The sequence below is a fragment of the Triticum dicoccoides genome, chromosome 6A, assembly GCF_002162155.2.
Source record: "Triticum dicoccoides isolate Atlit2015 ecotype Zavitan chromosome 6A, WEW_v2.0, whole genome shotgun sequence".
NCBI lineage: Eukaryota > Viridiplantae > Streptophyta > Magnoliopsida > Poales > Poaceae > Triticum > Triticum dicoccoides.
In genome coordinates, this window is record NC_041390.1 from 464902263 (window position 1) to 464919220 (window position 16958).

The 16958-nt window shown below is 48.0% G+C and overlaps 1 protein-coding gene across 2 annotated transcripts; it reads right to left on the reverse strand.

Annotated features, from left to right (window-relative positions):
- Positions 1-8967: 8967 nt before the first annotated feature.
- On the reverse strand, positions 8968-12800 carry LOC119317300 (U6 snRNA phosphodiesterase-like). Of its 2 annotated transcripts, none has more exons than XM_037591729.1 (7): positions 12585-12800; positions 10721-10878; positions 10557-10640; positions 10039-10288; positions 9799-9895; positions 9534-9599; positions 8968-9261 (listed from the first exon to the last, which is right to left on the reverse strand). In XM_037591729.1, exons 2-7 carry the CDS (start codon positions 10866-10868, stop codon positions 9067-9069), a joined length of 840 nt encoding a protein of 279 aa, XP_037447626.1. In that variant the 5' UTR covers positions 10869-10878; positions 12585-12800; the 3' UTR covers positions 8968-9066. The 2 variants fall into 2 exon arrangements, with proteins under 2 accessions (XP_037447626.1, XP_037447625.1); XM_037591728.1 differs by having other exon boundaries at positions 10721-10894.
- Positions 12801-16958: the final 4158 nt, after the last annotated feature.

A 16958-nucleotide genomic window follows, 5' to 3' on the forward strand; every position in this document is an offset into this window, starting at 1 on the left:
GACCCCTCCAAGAAACAGCCTAAGCGCCAGCGTCAGCGGCGCCGCTCAAAATCCCGCCAAAACAAATACGGTGATTCCAGCACGGGAGATAATAATACTCCGGAAAGCACCGAAGAAAACCCCCTCCAGCAAGATTTAGCACAGGAAGATGGAGAAACCAGCCCTCATGAGAGAGCGGCAGACAGAGAGGTCGAGGACGATAATTATATGCCTCCCTCCGAAGACAAGGCAAGCCTCGACGATGACGAATTCATCGTGCCAGAGGATCCCGTCGAGCAAGAGCGTTTTCAACGCAGGCTTATGGCCATGGCAAGAAGCCTCAAGAAAAAACAGCAACAGCTTAGAGCTGATCAAGATTTGCTAGTCGACAGATGGACTGAAGTCCTTGCGGCCGAAGAGCATAAACTCGAACGCCCCTCCAAGAGCTACCCAAAGCGCAGGTTGCTACCCCGATTAGAGGAGGAAGCACTTGATGCGGCCGACCGGCCACCTCGTGGCCGCGACAGAGAGGCCTCTCGGCCCTCCACTCAAGCCGCACCTCGTACCAAGGCACGGGAATATGCGCCGGACTTATGAGACATGTTGGAGGACAAGGCAAGGCAAACAAGATCGATCTATGGATTGCGTGGGCGCCCCACGGCTCGAGACGGTAACCATCACGCCGGCCACAAATTCGGCAGGGCCAAACACAGTAGACAAGGCTCATTGGAGCTACGTCATGATATAACCCAGTACAGAGGCGCCGCACACCCGCTATGCTTTACAGACGAAATAATGGATCATCGAATCCCCGAGGGTTTCAAACCCGTAAACATCGAATCATGTGATGGCACAACAGATCCTGCGGTATGGATCGAGGATTATCTCCTTCATATCCACATGGCCCGCGGCGATGATTTCCACGCCATCAAATACCTCCCACTCAAGCTTAAAGGACCAGCTCGGCATTGGCTTAACAGCTTGCCAACAGGATCAATCAGTTGTTGGGAGAACCTGGAAGCCGCATTCCTCGACAATTTCCAGGGCACTTATGTGCGACCCCAGACGCCGATGACCTAAGTCACGTAATTTAGCAGCCAGAGGAATCAGCCAGGCAATTCTGGACACGGTTCCTAACAAAGAAAAATCAAATAGTCGACTGTCCGGACGCTGAGGCCCTAGCAGCCTTCAAGCACAATATCCGTGACGAGTGGCTGGCCCGGCACCTTGGACAGGAAAAGCCGAAATCTATGGCAGCACTCACGACACTCATGACCCGCTTTTGCGCGGGAGAAGACAGCTGGCTTGCTCGTAGCAACAATATGACCAAGAACCCTGGTAATTCGGACACCAGGGACAGTAGTGGCAGGTCGCGTCGCAACAAGCAGAAACGCCGCATTAACGGCGACAATGCTGAGGATACGACAGTTAATGCCGGATTCAGAGGCTCTAAATCCGGTCAGCGGAAAAAGCCATTTAAAAGGAATCCTAGGGGCCCGTCCAGTTTGGACCGAATACTCGACCGCTTGTGCCAGATACATGGCACCCCCGAAAAGCCGGCCAATCACACCAACAGGGATTGTTGGGTGTTCAAGCAGGCAGGCAAGTTAAACACCGAAAATGAAGACAAGGGGCTGCATAGCGATGACGACGAGGAGCCCCGGCCGCCGAACAACAGTGGACAGAAGGGTTTTCCCCTACAAGTGAGGACGGTGAACATGATATACGCAACCCATGTCCCCAAAAGGGAGCGGAAGCGCGCGTTAAGGGACGTATACACGGTAGAGCCAGTCGCCCCAAAGTTCAACCAATGGTCCTCCTGCCCGATCACCTTTGATCGAAGGGACCATCCCACTAGCATCCGTCATGGCAGATTCGCCGCATTGGTTCTAGACCCAATTATTGTCGGGTTTCATCTCACTAGAGTCCTTATGGACGGCGGCAGCAGTCTGAACCTGCTTTACCAGGATACAGTGCGTAAAATGGGCATAGATCCCTCGAGGATTAAGCCCACCAAAACGACCTTTAAGGGCGTAATACCAGGTGTAGAGGCCAACTATACAGGCTCAGTCACACTTGAAGTGGTCTTCGGATCTCCGCATAATTTTCGAAGCGAGGAGTTAATCTTCGACATAGTCCTGTTTCGCAGTGGTTATCACGCACTGCTCGGGCGAACCGCATTCGCTAAGTTCAATGCGGTACCGCACTACGCATACCTTAAGCTCAAGATGCCAGGCCCTCGAGGAGTAATTACGGTCAATGGAAACACCGAACGCTCCCTCTGAACGGAGGAGCACACAGCGGCCCTTGCAGCGGAAGTACAAAGCAGCCTCTCCAGGCAGTTCTCCAGTCCGGCCACTAAACGACCGGACACCGTCAAGCGCGCCTGGAGTAACCTACAACAAGACCGCCTGGCACGATCCGAGCAGGTGTAGCAATGCGGCCCCAACCCCAACCCTCGCAAAAAGGCGACGCCAGTACTTCGCGTACATAACTATGCTCTAGAGATACCATGGGTACAGGGGGAGGGGCACCATCACGGCACGCCCAAAACATGGCTTAAACCGTACCAGGGGCTACCGATTTTTTAATTTTCTCTTACTTTCAGGACTCCATCCTTCGGAAGGCCTGTTCAGCAGTTCAATTGCCGCACAAACAATGCAAGAACCAGGAAAGCAGACAAGCCACGCCGCATTACGGAACTCCCAGGTGGTCTCTATCACGAGCAGTATACCTGTTCCGCATACTATTCCACAGCATGCCCCTGGAACGGACATGTTAACTAGTCCAACCTTCCACTTATCGCATTATTTGTATTGTTCTGCTTTGATCGCAGCCCTTTTTAATAAACAATGCACAGCTTTCGTCTATTTTGCATTACCTTTTTTCTTTATATATGTTCCTTAACGACATGTTGCACCCGTACACGTTGGTGCGGCCAAAATACGCCAGGGGCTTTAGTACCCCTCAATATGGTGTGAGAAGTCCGAACACTTTAACAAGTGCGGCACCCCGAACTTATAGCATTATATGCATCGGCTCCGAATCATGTCTTGGGTCAATAGTTGGGTTTGCCCGGCTCCTATGTTTTGGTGCCTTACGTTCCGCTATATCGGCTAAGGTAGCACTAGGAGAACCACTGCGATTGTGCCCCAGTTGAGCTGGGTCGAGCACCTCAGTGGAGAAAGCTAAAATTGACTGTCATGATGAAGCGAGAGCTGGTCGCTGTTTGAGAGGTTTTTCGAGTCCCTAAAGACTTATGCCGCTTAGGGAGAGGAGCCGGCTCTGTCCGGCCAAGGCGTGGATAGCGCCCCGAACTCGGTCTTCCGAATACCAGGGGCTTCGCCGAAATTTAAAATTATAGAATTCTATGGCTAAGTGAGAGTGTTCACGCATTATAGTCCGATTGCCTTGTTCGTTGGGCTGAGTGCCTCCCTCGAAGGACCCAAACATGGGAAAAAGAGCGCTCAGGTTTATCCCCGAACACCCCAGCACTTGCGGCACGGGGCAGAAGCCGACGACTCGCCATCTCTCAGAATTGATAAACAGCCGCACAAAAGGTAATATTTTAAATTCCAACAGCATTGCTTAGCGCATATAAACAAGTTTTCAGCGCACAGGATAAAACGAGCAAGTTTCACTCAAAAATTATATCCCTAGAACATTCATCCGCCACAAGGCAGGCACCCTTCAGAACATCCTTATAGTAATTCTTGGGCTTGCAATGCTCTTTCCCCGGCGGTGGCCCGTCCTTCACAAGCTTCTCAGCATCCAGCTTGCCCCAGTGCACCTTAGCACGGGCAAGGGCCCTACTCGCACCTTCAATGCAGACGGAGCGCCTGATGACTTCGAGCCTTGGACAGGCCTCCACCAGCCGCCGCACCAGCCCGAAATAGCTCCCAGGCAGAGCCCCTCCAGGCCACAGCCAAACAATGAGGCTCTTCAGGGCCTGTTCGGCTGCCTTGTGGAGCTCGACCAGTTGCTTCAGCTGGTCGCTCAGGGGCACGGGGTGTCCGGCCTCAGCATACTGAGACCAGAACACCTTCTCTGTCGAGCTTCCCTCCTCGGCTCGATAGAATGCGGCGGCATCGGACACACTCCGGGGAAGATCTGCAAACGCTCCTGGAGAGCTCCGGATTCGGGTAAGTAACAAGTAACTCACGTTTATGTGTTTGCTTTGCATAAAGAATGCCTTACCCGCCGCTATCTTCTTCACCTCATCCAACTCCTGGAGGGTCTTCTGGGATTCGGCCTTGGCAGACTTGGCATTTTCAATAGCCACCGCGAGCTCGGACACTCGCGTCTTTGAGTCAAGCTCCAAACTCTCATGTTTTTCCATGAGAGCCTAGAGCTCTTGCCGCACCTTGCCAACCTCGGCCTCATACTTCTCCCGCTCGGTGCGCTCCGAGGCCGCCCTCTTCTCGGCCTCGACCAGCGCTTCCTTAAGGGTCGCCACTTCAGACGTGGCCCCTACAATAGCCATGATAATCCTGTCATTCTTTGCAATTGCACCTTTTTATATATATTTAAAAACAAGGTATTTCTTACCTTCATTGTCCTCGAGCTGCTTCTTGGCACGCCTGAGCTCTTGCTCGGACCGCTCGAGGTTCTGCTTTAGCGTGTCCACTTCCGCAGTCAGTGCGGCGGACGCAAGCAGAGAAGCCTGCATATGCATATTGACTCATTTTTGTTAGACTCCTGCGAATTTTATTTGATCCTCTATTCGGCTTTTCTTCCCGAACGCCAAATAGAGCATCAGGGGCTACTGTCTATGTGGTAATATTATTTACACATTCTTTACTTACCTCAAAGCCTATTAAAAGGCTAGTACAAGCTTCAGTCAGTCCGCTCTTGGCGGACTGAACCTTCTGGACCACCGCACTCATAATAGTGCGGTGCTCCTCGTCGATGGAGGCGCCTTGGAGCGCCTCCAACATATTGTCCGGCGCCTCCGGTTGGACGGGGGCCACCGGCACGGTGGACTTGCTCCTCTTGGAAGGAGGTCCCCCGCCGGACTCTGGAACCTTTGAAGGTTCCGAAGCGGTGTCTGGCCTAGAGCCGGACTTGGAGCCCTGGGGGGTTTCATCCCCTTTACTCCTGGAGTCCGGGAGGTCGCCTTGCGGCGCCTCCAGGACCACCTCCTCCCGGCTTGGAACCTGTTGGGACAACACTTCGGTGTCGTCCGTAGGGCAGGGGGAGGAAGCCGTCGGAAGCGAGTTCACATCCGACGAGTCCAGTGAGCCGCTCGACGATGCGTCGAGCCGGTATTTGGGTGGGCTACATAAACATATTCGACGTAAGGAAAAGCTGTGCAATAAACAAATACTATGAATTACTCTGGTATCCGGATACTTACAATTTTGCCAGAGGCTTGGCCCTGGGCTGCCACTCCTCTCCTCCATCGTCGGCGTCGGTGGAGTAGTCCGGAGGAAGGGTTTTCCCCTTCTTGGACCCTCTGGCCTCCCCAGAGAGGGCGGCCTTCCTTTTCTTCTCTCCTCCCGCTGGAGGGGGACAGGTCTCTTCTTCTTCCTCCTCGTCTTCACGGGAGGAATGCGCCTCGGAACCATCGGATGATGGATCCGACACCTCCTGGCGCCGGGCACTCTTTCGAGTCCCCGCGGCCTTTTTGCGGCCTTCTTCTCCGGCACCACATAAGGTGCCGGAACCAGCAGCTTCGCCAAGCGAGCGTCCGCTGGGCCTTCGGGCAAAGGAGCCGGATAGTTGATCTGTCCGGATGTCACCTGCCAATCCTGTCAAAGGTAAGGGAGCTTATATCCCACATGGAGTCAAACTATGAAAAATTGATACCCTGTAAAAGGAAAAAACAGCTTACCGCGAGAGCGTGACGCTGCACACTGAATCCGCGATCCTCGATAGCGGATGCGGGAGCCTCGGTGCCCTTGAAAAGCACCTTCCAGGCATCTTCGTACGTCGTGTCAAAGAGCCTGCTCAGAGTTTGGTGCCACGCCGGGTCAAACTCCCACAGGTTGAAAGCCCGTTGTTGACACGGGAGGATCAAGCGAATGAGCATAACCTAGACTACGTTGACAAGTTTGAGCTTCTTGTCCACCAGGGTTTGGACACATGTTTGGAGTCCGGTCAGCTCTCCCTTCTTACCCCACGACAGGCCCGTCTCCTTCCAGGAGGTGAGCCGCGTAGGGGGTCCGGATCGAAACTCAGGGGGTGCGACCCATTCGGCGTCGCGCGGCTCGGTGAGGTAAAACCACCCCGATTGCCACCCCTTCAGGGTCTCCACAAAGGAGCCCTTGAGCCATAGGACGTTGGCCATCTTGCCCACCATGGCGCCTCCGCACTCCGCCTGGTTGCCGCGCACCACCTTCGGCTTGACATTGAAAGTCTTGAGCCATAGGCCGAAATGGGGGCGGATGCGGAGGAAGGCCTCGCACACGACGATAAACGCCGAGATGTTGAGGACGAAGTTCGGGGCCAGATCATGGAAATCCAGGCCATAGTAGAACATGAGCCCCCGGACAAATGGGTGGAGAGGGAAGCCCAGTCCGCGGAGGAAATGGGGGAGGAACACCACCCTCTCATGGGGCCTAGGGGTGGGGATGAGCTGCCCCTTTTCGGGAAGCCGGTACGCGATGTCGTTAGACAGGTATCCGGCCTTCCTCAGCTTTTTGATGTGTCCCTCCGTGACGGAGGAGACCATCCACTTGCCTCCCGCTCTAGACATGACTGGAGAAGGTTGAGGTGGGGAGTGCGGACTTGGGCGCTGGAGCTCGAGTGCGCAAGAATGGATAGGCGAAGGAGGAAGAAGGCGTAGGTGAAAAGGTGGATCCTTATCCCCTTATATGGGTGGATGCAACTACATGTCCCCACCAGCCTGGTAAAACTCGCTTATCTCCAAGCGCCGTAATCAATGGCGCGGTTGGGTTACCCACGTCCGTATTGATGAGAATCCCGGAATAAGGGGACATGATCTCTGCTTTAACAAGACGTGCCAAGGAAACCGCCTCGCATGATGCGCTGAGGTGGGATAATGAAACGACTCGGATAAAGGCTTGGCCGTGGTGTGTCACGCTACGAAATACGTCAGCAGATTAGATTTGTGTAAATATTATTCTCTCTATGGCAATATGTGGAAACTTATTTTGCAGAGCCGGACACTATCTTTGTGTTCAAAATCTTCTATGAAGTACTTGGAGGAGGAACCCACCTTGCAATGCCGAAGACAATCTGCGCGTCGGTCTCGTCGTCATTGAAGCCTGGTTCAGGGGCTACTGAGGGAGTCCTGGATTAGGGGGTGTCCGGATGGCCGGACTATACCTTCAGCCGGACTCCTGGACTATGAAGATACAAGATTGAAGACTTCGTCCCGTGTCCGGAAGGGACTTCCTTGGCGTGGAAGGCAAGCTTGACGATACGGATATGAAGATCTCCTACCATTGTAACCGACTTTGTGTAACCCTAACCCTCTCCGGTGTCTATATAAACCGGATGGTTTTAGTCCGTAGGACAACGTACACATCAACAATCATAACATAGGCTAGCTTCTAGGGTTTAGCCTCTTTGATCTCGTGGTAGATCTACTCTTGTACTACCCATATCATCAATATTAATCAAGCAGGACGTAGGGTTTTACCTCCATCGAGAGGGCCCGAACCTGGGTAAAAATTCGTGTCCCTTGCCTTCTGTTACCATCCGGCCTAGACGCACAGTTCGGGACCCCCTACCCGAGATCCGCCGGTTTTGACACCGACAATTATCTTTTCTCTTGCGTCTCAGCACTGAAGTTTGATGGCTTACTTTTCTCTCGTCCTCTTGTTCTTGTTTACACCTTTCACTACATCATCGGAAAAGTAAAGGAACGCACAAAGATTGCATTGACAAATTTATCAAGATGTGAGAAATATAAACTCTTATTTACCTATTGATAAGAAATCCTGTTTTGAGATACGACAAGCATTTGTCAAAATAGAAGCTTATAATTTCACAGAAATGGAAATTTACCAATTTGTTCGGTCTGATCAAGGCAGTTGATAGGTTTTATAAAAAGCATGCCAAGAAAAGTATATATGTTGTACTGGAAGAGTCTTATACTACAAATAAATATGCGGTGGTAAACGAAGAGGATACGAAAATAATTGTACCTCGTCCTTCCTGTTTTGTTGAGCATTATTAATTTGTTATAAAAATATCTTCCTATATGAGAAAAATGAGCAATTCTCTTACTCTTCATTGCCACATTCAACTAATACATGATACACAACGCGGACCAACTTGTGGTTGGATGGTTAGAGGGACTATGGTATCCTCAACCCATCAGGGTTTAAATCCTGGTGCTCGTATTTATTCCTGAGATGCTCATAGGGGTAGGATGTGCGTGTGTGCGTTCATAGGGGTGAGTGTATGCGTGTGTATATGAGCGTTTTTGTCTGTACTGATGTTAAAAATATACATGATACACAACATGATTAAGAACACAATGAATACTAAATTATCCACGAAGAGCTATTGGTCAAACCATCACATCACTAAATATGGGCCAAAAATTGTAAAAAGCAACTAAGAAAGAACTAAAGAACTGCTATGGTGAAGTGGTGATTAGAATTGGCAAATAATTCAATATGCTTGGAGAAGCGTCGGGGTGGAGATGAAGAGATAAACTAAATCGGTGGTGAGAAACTTAAGAGATAGCATAGTGCTCGGAGAAGACGATGCAACCGCATCACCACAGTCCGTGCTCCGGATTTTCTTCTCTTTACAAAAACAAAATAAAAATGGTGACATAAGAAGATGACATGGCTTCACCATATTGCAGAAAAATTCAATAGTGGGAGGCAACTACTTAGGAGTAGAGGATTCGATGTTGTAGATATTAGCACATTCTTCTAAAACTTGGTCAAATATAAATAAGTTTGGCTTAGGATAAAGCTAGAACTTTCAATATTTTGTAACGGTGGGATTATTTTTCCTAGTTATCTGTGATTCAAACACCCGTGTAGTTACCAAAACAACAAATGCTACCGGAACACATGACATTTTTATTTCCTTGTTACAACCAAAGGTATTGACTCTACAAAACTCCGTAATACCGCAAGTCAGGTGTACAAGAACGCTGCTTCAGTCTCCAATTTTACAGATATCGTAGACCTTCTTGCCTACTTTACACACTATACGACTGAAATTGCATCTCAGATTACAGTTTTTAGATGAGTTGATGCTGTTCTCAAATTTTTCAATCTCCTTAGTTGCTTGCTTCAATTTGGAGCTAACAACACCCAATGCCCACGCCAGTGATATGTGTGGCCGAGGATTCTGCAAAATGACAATACCAGTTAAAACGTCTTTCCAAATTTGCTGACGAATGCCTTTTTTTACAGTCGTAATAATCTGACCTCAGTTACTAATTACTTATGTACCAATGTTGTCAACTGAAACTCATCCCTTTTGTTTCCAAGTAGGGCGTTTGATTTATTAGTTTCAGGAGGCAAAGTTATGTTATCCATGACATGTTGTGACATCAGCCGTAAACTAGAAGTGTCATACCATCTGGTCATCATCCAGAACATAATTCAACGACATAGTACCTTGTAAAACTCAGGGAGACCGTGCAATCGATATACTTCATCAACCATATGTATTTGTTTACTTATCTGCAAAACAAAGTACACACAGACCTCATTATAGTAAACACTTCAGATCGGTGAACTGCAGTTACAATGTGAGTTCTTTATCATACAATGTTGATAAGAAACTCAAAATGAGTTGGCCATAGGACCAAAATAAACAAATGCAAATTGACAATCGTGTGATGCGTATAGACAACAAGTGAAGACAGACACTACCACATACCTCTGGTAACCCAGTTCTTGTAACCTCTAGTGAAAGAAATGATCGTGTAGAATCATCATTGACAAAATGCTCCCATTTGTTGAAGTCCATCCAATACCTGGTTTATGCAAATACAAACGCATTTACATAACCCTGCATAACTGGCCACACACATTCCTCTACAGAAGTTCACATGATTTGATACACCAGAGGAAGCAAAACATTGTCAGCTCAGCAATAAAGTTTTGAGAGATGGCTAACCGCTGTTGTGATTGAAACTTCTGACGAAGCATTGCGACGAGGGAGTCAATTTGATGCACCTGAATTCCAACAGTTCTTCCTAAGCTTACATGGAACTCCCTGCCCAGAAGCACTTTCTCAAGTTTTTGCTCATCTTTGCACAAATCCGAAAGTGCATAATCTGCATCTACAGCATAGAGATCTGGCACAAGTGACGCAGCTCTTCTCATAACGAGGGTCAGCTGTTTTCTTGCGTTGAAAGGAATGACAACTGCATATGAGATAGCTACACATAAGTCATAAGAGCGAAGAAGCTTCTGGATGTAAATTTTGCATGCCTAACAGTGAGAAACGAGTCTCAGTTTTGTGTTGCAAGGTCGCTTCATATATTGGTATTAAAACTGAAAAGATAAGATTAGTTCAGAGACCAAGTGTGTGAGCAGCAGCATCTGGAGCCCAATGTTACAGATGGATCTATGAATGCATGCCTGATCAATACTTGTAGATAGATATTATGTTAATAGCCAAAAGAAACAGACCAGGGATGTAGACATGCAGCGCGTAGTTGCCTTCCACATGGAGGAAACTCCGGATGCGACTCCCCTGTGCAATTGTCGAGTAATCTGCAGCAGATATTGTTCCAAAACGTGAGCAATCACCACAGACCCCCAAAATGACCGGGATAGATTCAAGAAGGCCAAACCTACGAAATTTGGGGGCTGGAGAAGGTCGAGGGGAGGAGGAGGAAGCAGCACGGAAGCTTCCTGTGGCTCCGGAGCACCACCGACAACTGCCGCCGGCTCATTGTCATCGTCAGAGTCGGATCCATAGTTAGCCATGAGTGCATCCATCGATGGGAGGCTGCAAAGTTGGATAACTGTTCGGTTATTAGACACACAATCTGTATGCAATTTGTATCAAGAGGCATTACGATTGCAATTTCCATGGACTATTCCTACAGAGCAACCTGACCGAACCCGTTTCTCTGTCACCCCTGTTCGGCTTTATTCGGTTGACAGGGGTTTAATCCCCTACCTAGGGAGTTCAATCCCTGCAGGGATTGGGTGAAACCCCTCCCTCCACTCAATCCCCACTAATCATCACAGTCTCCCTGCCTCCCTCCCTATCAACTGCTGTTCGGTTTATTTTGGGGTTTCAAGCATCAAGCAGAGGAGAAAATATGGGCACAAGTCACAACACATACTAATAAGACTTGCCAGTTACAACTTATACAAAGCCGGCATTTCATATTCAAAATAAAAAATTATTAGAAAAGGAATATCTTCATGTGCAGCAATCCATCTCTGAGGTACCAAGAGGAAGCATACAGCTGTAACAAGGTCTCTCTGATGCACAATGAAATGACAAGAAATTTTCAAGAGAAGACACTAAGACACTGACAAGAAATAAGTTGTGCTATGTTATCAAGATGCCGGCTTGTATATTAAGAACTCTAGGACAATCAAACCTGGATCACTAAACACATAATTTATGTTGTACCTTGCAGAGCTTAAAAACACTTAAAGATCCAAGAAAATCAATAAATGCATTTCAAACTGAACTTTTTGTATCAGTTAGGTATCCATCACGTGTGCTTAAAAATGGAACTTTTCATCCATCATATGATCATAGATTTGAAGACAAATACTTTTCTATCTCGAAGGCAAGATACTAGTCAAGGTCCAAGATCACAAAATGCTTATACAGTGCCACTTGTTAGCCAACTCACCAAAAACATTGCTAGCCAGTCATTCTAGTTCAAAGTAATAAAATGCACCAGATGAGAAAACCATTCTGCCAAAAAGTGATCATGACATAGCTTTTTCTTTGTGAGGTGGATTATGCCCAGAGCTATATCCAACATCAGTAGTTGAAGGCGATCCAAGTTCATGCAACAGTGCCCAGGAACTCAGATCAAGTCTTGACAGAAACTATTAAGAACATCCAGATGACAGGCCACCAACGGTCCATTCAAATGTCTCGAGCTCCAGATAATAATTAACCTGCCGCTACCATTTCTACAAGCCTATATTATGGTATTGGTCGTTTGATGGCGATACTATTTGACTGACCAGCAACCAGCAACCAGAATTGCATCTGGTAGCGTCCACCTTGGGGCAAGGTGGATTGAGCTCTTGATTCAAGGCCAGTAATTAGTACCAAGACTAGGTGTCCGAAGCAAGATAGTTTCAGCTAGGTTTTGAAACAATTTTCAGTTTTCACACTAACTGTTGGCAACGGCGTAGCCAGGATTAGCCGACTCCCCGGGCAAAAAAAGGGCTAAAAAACACCCCCAAAAATTAACCCCAGTTTTATACAGGCATATCAAAAGTCAAGCTCCTCTCGCAAGAACAAAAATTACTAAAATTAAATTGAAACAGAAATTACCAAAAGGCTTTCTACATTGAACTAACAAACTCTAAACCTCAGGAGCTAATCATCCATGATATTGAACAGTTGAATGAATCTATTAAAAGGAAAAATCATTCAAGTCAGCAAGGCATCAATCAGGTAGTGTAAATGGAAATTAGGATCTGGGAAGGGTCAGACGGGCTGAGGGGGAGTACCGTGCGGAGGCAGCGGAACGGAAGGACAGAGGGGCGGGCGGTGACCCTCCTGGACGGGAAGCGGCGCACCCTCCTGGAGACGAACGGGCGAACGCGGGCGAGTGGCGGCGTGGGGTCGCCGGACGAGCGGCGGCGTTGATGCCCTCCTGGGACCCTGGGGGCGGCCTCTTGGACGGCGGCGGCAGCAGGGAAGGGGTTCGTCTACTGGGTAGTTCGTCCGCTCGGTCGGGTGCGGGGGGAACAAGCAAACGCGCACCCCACACGCACACTTCGGGCCAGCCCATCGCTGGCGCAGGTGCCCCTGTTTCTCTCATTTGTTCCTTTTTTGTTTTTTGTTTGCTTTTAAAAAAACATTCGGGCTTTCAAAAAAGTTCTGAATTTACTAAAATGTTCACCAATTCCATTTTTCGCAAAATCGAACTTCTCCCTCCTTAATAATAATAATAATAAAATGTTCATAAATTCGAAAAAAAATCATGATTTTGGAATCACGAATTTGAAAAAATGCTTTGTAAATTCAAAACAATGATCATCAACTCAACAAATGTTCCCAAATTTAAAAAATGTTCATAAAATTCATAAAAGCTTTGTACATTCAAAAAATGTTCACAACTTTTAATAAATGTTCATGACTTTAAAAATGTTTGCAAAAATAAAAAAATGTTCATGAAGTTCAAAAACTATTCTTGAGTTTGAACAATGTTCACTAATCAAAAAATGTTCACGAATTAAAAAAGCTCATGAACTTCAAAAATAGTTCGTGAGTTTGATAATGTTCACAAATTTTTAAAAAAATGTTCATGAATTCAGTAATCTTCGCGAGTTTGAAGAAAATGTTCATGGATTTCAAAAAAATGATCATGGATTCAAATAATTTCTACAAATTCAAAAAAAATCATGAGTTTGATAAAATGTTCACAAATTTCAATAAATGTGCTCAAATTCAAAAAGTGTTCACAAATTTAAAACAGTGTCCATGAATTCGAAATTGTTTTTTATTTTCAACAAGATCATGGGTTCAAAATAGTTCATGATTTCATATTATTTTTTAGATTTTTAATAAAAATACGAATTTGCAAAATAAAAACAAATAAATAAAGCAAAGAAGACAAACAGAGAAACGCAGAGACTGACTAGTGGGTCGGCCCATTCCCGATAAGCACGTTGGTCGCTATCCCTTGACCTGCGCAAGAAATAATATATGCCCTCGCGCCACTCGCTATTTCGCCGAAATCACTAGTTAAGGGATTACCCCTTGCAAAGGTCACTCTTCATCTTCTCGGGTGTTGATGTGCGCCACTGGCCGCAACATGAGAGTTTTTCCTTTTTTGTAGATTCGTTTATTCAAAACGTTTTCGTGCGTCCAAATACCGAACTATTTTTACCGTTGAATTTCTTACATCAAGATTTTTTAAACTAGATCCCATGTTAATAGGTTTGGCTGAAAGTTTTCACGGAAAAACAAAAAAAATAGAAACAATAACCAGAAAAACTAAATAAAAAAATGGCAACAAAAAATGAATACTGAAAGAAACCGAAAGCACAATTTTGCAGTTGTCATTTTTTGGGGGAAGCACAACGACGGTGTCCTGGCTAAGGGGCCACTCACCATATCAACTCCCAGCCTAGTGGACCGGGCTAAGCACCCCTTTGTCGATTTCGTCTTGGGCCTCATCACACAGTCCATGATGTATACAAGGAAGATCCAGAAGACTTGGCGTACACGACAAAAGGTTGGGTTCATGGAGGAATCTACCTCTTGTATGTAGCCGACTAGGATCTTGTACCCTAAGACCCCGGTCTTATATAAACCTAGAGATCATGCTCATAGATACATCATACAATCTCTTGGTAGTTTTACCTATACTCTACACACACTCCAACACAAATAAAGCACAAGTAGAATGTAGGGCTTTTATCTCCCCGGAGAGACCGAACCTCGGTAAATCCCATGTCACTATCACCATCGTTTCGAGACATCTAGTTTAGGATCTCCTGCCTAGAAATTTGTCCGATTTAGCTCCATCACACAGGTTATTCTTTTCCTCCGAAAAGCCCAAGTTGTACTTCTCCCGAAAACAAGGTTGAGCTTCTCCTGGAAGCACAATTATGTCTTTTCATTTTTTCGGCGAAGCATAGAATGTGCTTCTCGCGGAAGCCTGTGATGTGCTTCTCGCGAAACCAAATTTGCGCTTTGACGAGAAGCATAGTTGTGCTTCTTGTGCTTCTCGTGGAAGCACACGCCATGCATTTCCCATTATTTTGAGAAGCACAATTATGCTCGCCAAAAAATCCACCAAAACCTAGGGAAAGCCCAGCTAAAAGATGAAAAGCTAAACAAAACGAAAGCACCGCAAAAAACAAACAAAAAAGTGTTCATGTAGGATGCACCCAACATGGGCATGTGGTGGCAACGACGAGTGCGCCCGACGCTGCCCGCTAGGAGACATCTGCATGAGGGGTACGCGCTAGCTAGTCTGTAAGAGAAACTCCAACCAGCAGACCCATTTCGTCCGGGTGTGTCCGTTTGGGTTCGTGAGGGAAAAAAGCACAATCCAAGGTGCAGACGGAAACATAATTTCTGTCTGTCACATGTCCGTCCGGATGCAAATCCACCCCAAATTTGGGCCCGATTTGCATCCACACTGACACGAGACGGCCGCGCTGCGTCCGCTTGGTGTCCGGCTTAGGCCTACATGTCAGCCACCCAACCACCACCCACTAGTCCTCTTTAATGCCACGCCTGCCAGAGGGACCACACCTCAGACATCCAACCTCCTTCCGGGTCCTTTTTAATGGCATGCGTGTGGGGGGTCCAGTCATCTTCCTCTTCCTCCCTCTACCCCCTAGCTACAGCCCACCGGCAAAGTATCATGGAAGTGGACCCGAGGAAGGCCGGGAAGCACGACTACAAGGCAGGCTCCTCCTCGGGGCCGCGCGGAAAGCTTGGCCCTAACATCGCATGCGGCCTAGCGACAATGTGTATATGCCGGCATCGAGTAGTGCGAGCGGTATTGGCAGGAGGCCACCTGGTGCCATGGCCTAACGCCCACCCGCCGAACGGCTGGCACTAAACTAGAGAGAGGCCCCAGTGCTTGTCGTTCCGGCCTCCAGCCGCGTGCGCTATGCCGAGATACACCATCACTGAGCTCAGCTCCATGAGGACCTCCACCGTGACCCGGCGTTCACCGTTAACTAGCCGTTCTGGGACACTTGGTTCTGCGACGAGCATGACGCGCAGCCAGTCGCACTTCACCGCTTGTGCGCGTGCTCCCACTCACCCTCGTGTGCGTGCTCCCAGCTCCCCGCGTGCGCATGCTCCCAGTCCCCCTCCACCAGTTGAGGAGACCGACGGCCTACAAGAAGTCCCTCGAGGAGTCCAAGCTCAACGAGCTCACAGAATGGGAGGGCCTAGCGAAGCAACTGGCTGCATCGGTGGTAGGCAATGTTGCCATGCCCGAGCAGCGGCAGCCGAAGGACCGCGGTGGGTGGGAATCATTCGTGGGGAAATCGTGGTCATGGACGACCACGGTGCCCTGCACGCCGAAGTGGGTGTTGGGTCCGACTGTGTGGGTGGGTGCGAACATGTGGTCAATCAGCAGCAGGAGGGGCGCCCCGCTGCACCAGTGCACACGTGACAGCCGGCGGTAGTTCCACGGATGTTCCATGAGATCATCTGGCCTTCGTCGACCTCACCAGTGAGGACGACAGCGACAACGGTGAGTACGACCACAACTAGATCTAAAGTTTTACTGTGACTTTTTAGTTTAGTTAACGTAAGCCAAGACTTTTGGTGGCAAAGTGGAATATTTTAATTTAAAAATATTGTATAAATTTGAAATGCGCGTCCTCCGTGTTGGACGCACCTACGTGCCATCAGACAAGATGACCCTTGTGTCCGCGTGGCCGACCCAGACAGACAAAAACAAACACATTGCGTGTCCATTTGGGTCGGCCGGTTGGAGTTGCCCAGAGATGGCCTAGTCAATCCCCTAGGGGTGCAAGCTCCTCTTGAGTCTGTTTTGTTCTTGGGCTGGCTGTCTGGGCTGCGCCTCGGGCCAAATCTCATACACATGGGCTAGTACTTTTTTCCATGCTGCGGGACATGGTCTGGGCTGCCCTGTGGCTAGCAGAGGGTGACAACAATACTAAATTCTTTCATCGCAAGGCTAGTGCGTACAAAGCAAAGAACCAAATAATTGAACTGCAATGAGCTGATGGGTCTATTTGTAAGGAGGAGCAAGAGATGGCGAGTATGGCCACCAATTTTTATGTGAATCTGCATGCCTCTGAAAACACTTTTGGAATAGAGGAAGTCATGTCTCATATACCAATTAGAGTTGATGCGGCCATGAACAACACTCTTAATGCACG

What these genes read in the sequence shown, in the direction of transcription:
- LOC119317300 (XM_037591729.1), bottom strand. Translation starts at nt 10,868, where the DNA reads ATGGATGCACTCATGGCTAACTATGGATCCGACTCTGACGATGACAAT. An exon ending in AAGTTTCAATCACAACAGCG is followed by an intron (nt 9,896 to 10,038) that starts GTTAGCCATCTC and finishes TGCATAAACCAG; the next exon opens with GTATTGGATGGACTTCAACA. An exon ending in GTCTCCCTGAGTTTTACAAG is followed by an intron (nt 9,262 to 9,533) that starts GTACTATGTCGT and finishes GTCATTTTGCAG; the next exon opens with AATCCTCGGCCACACATATC.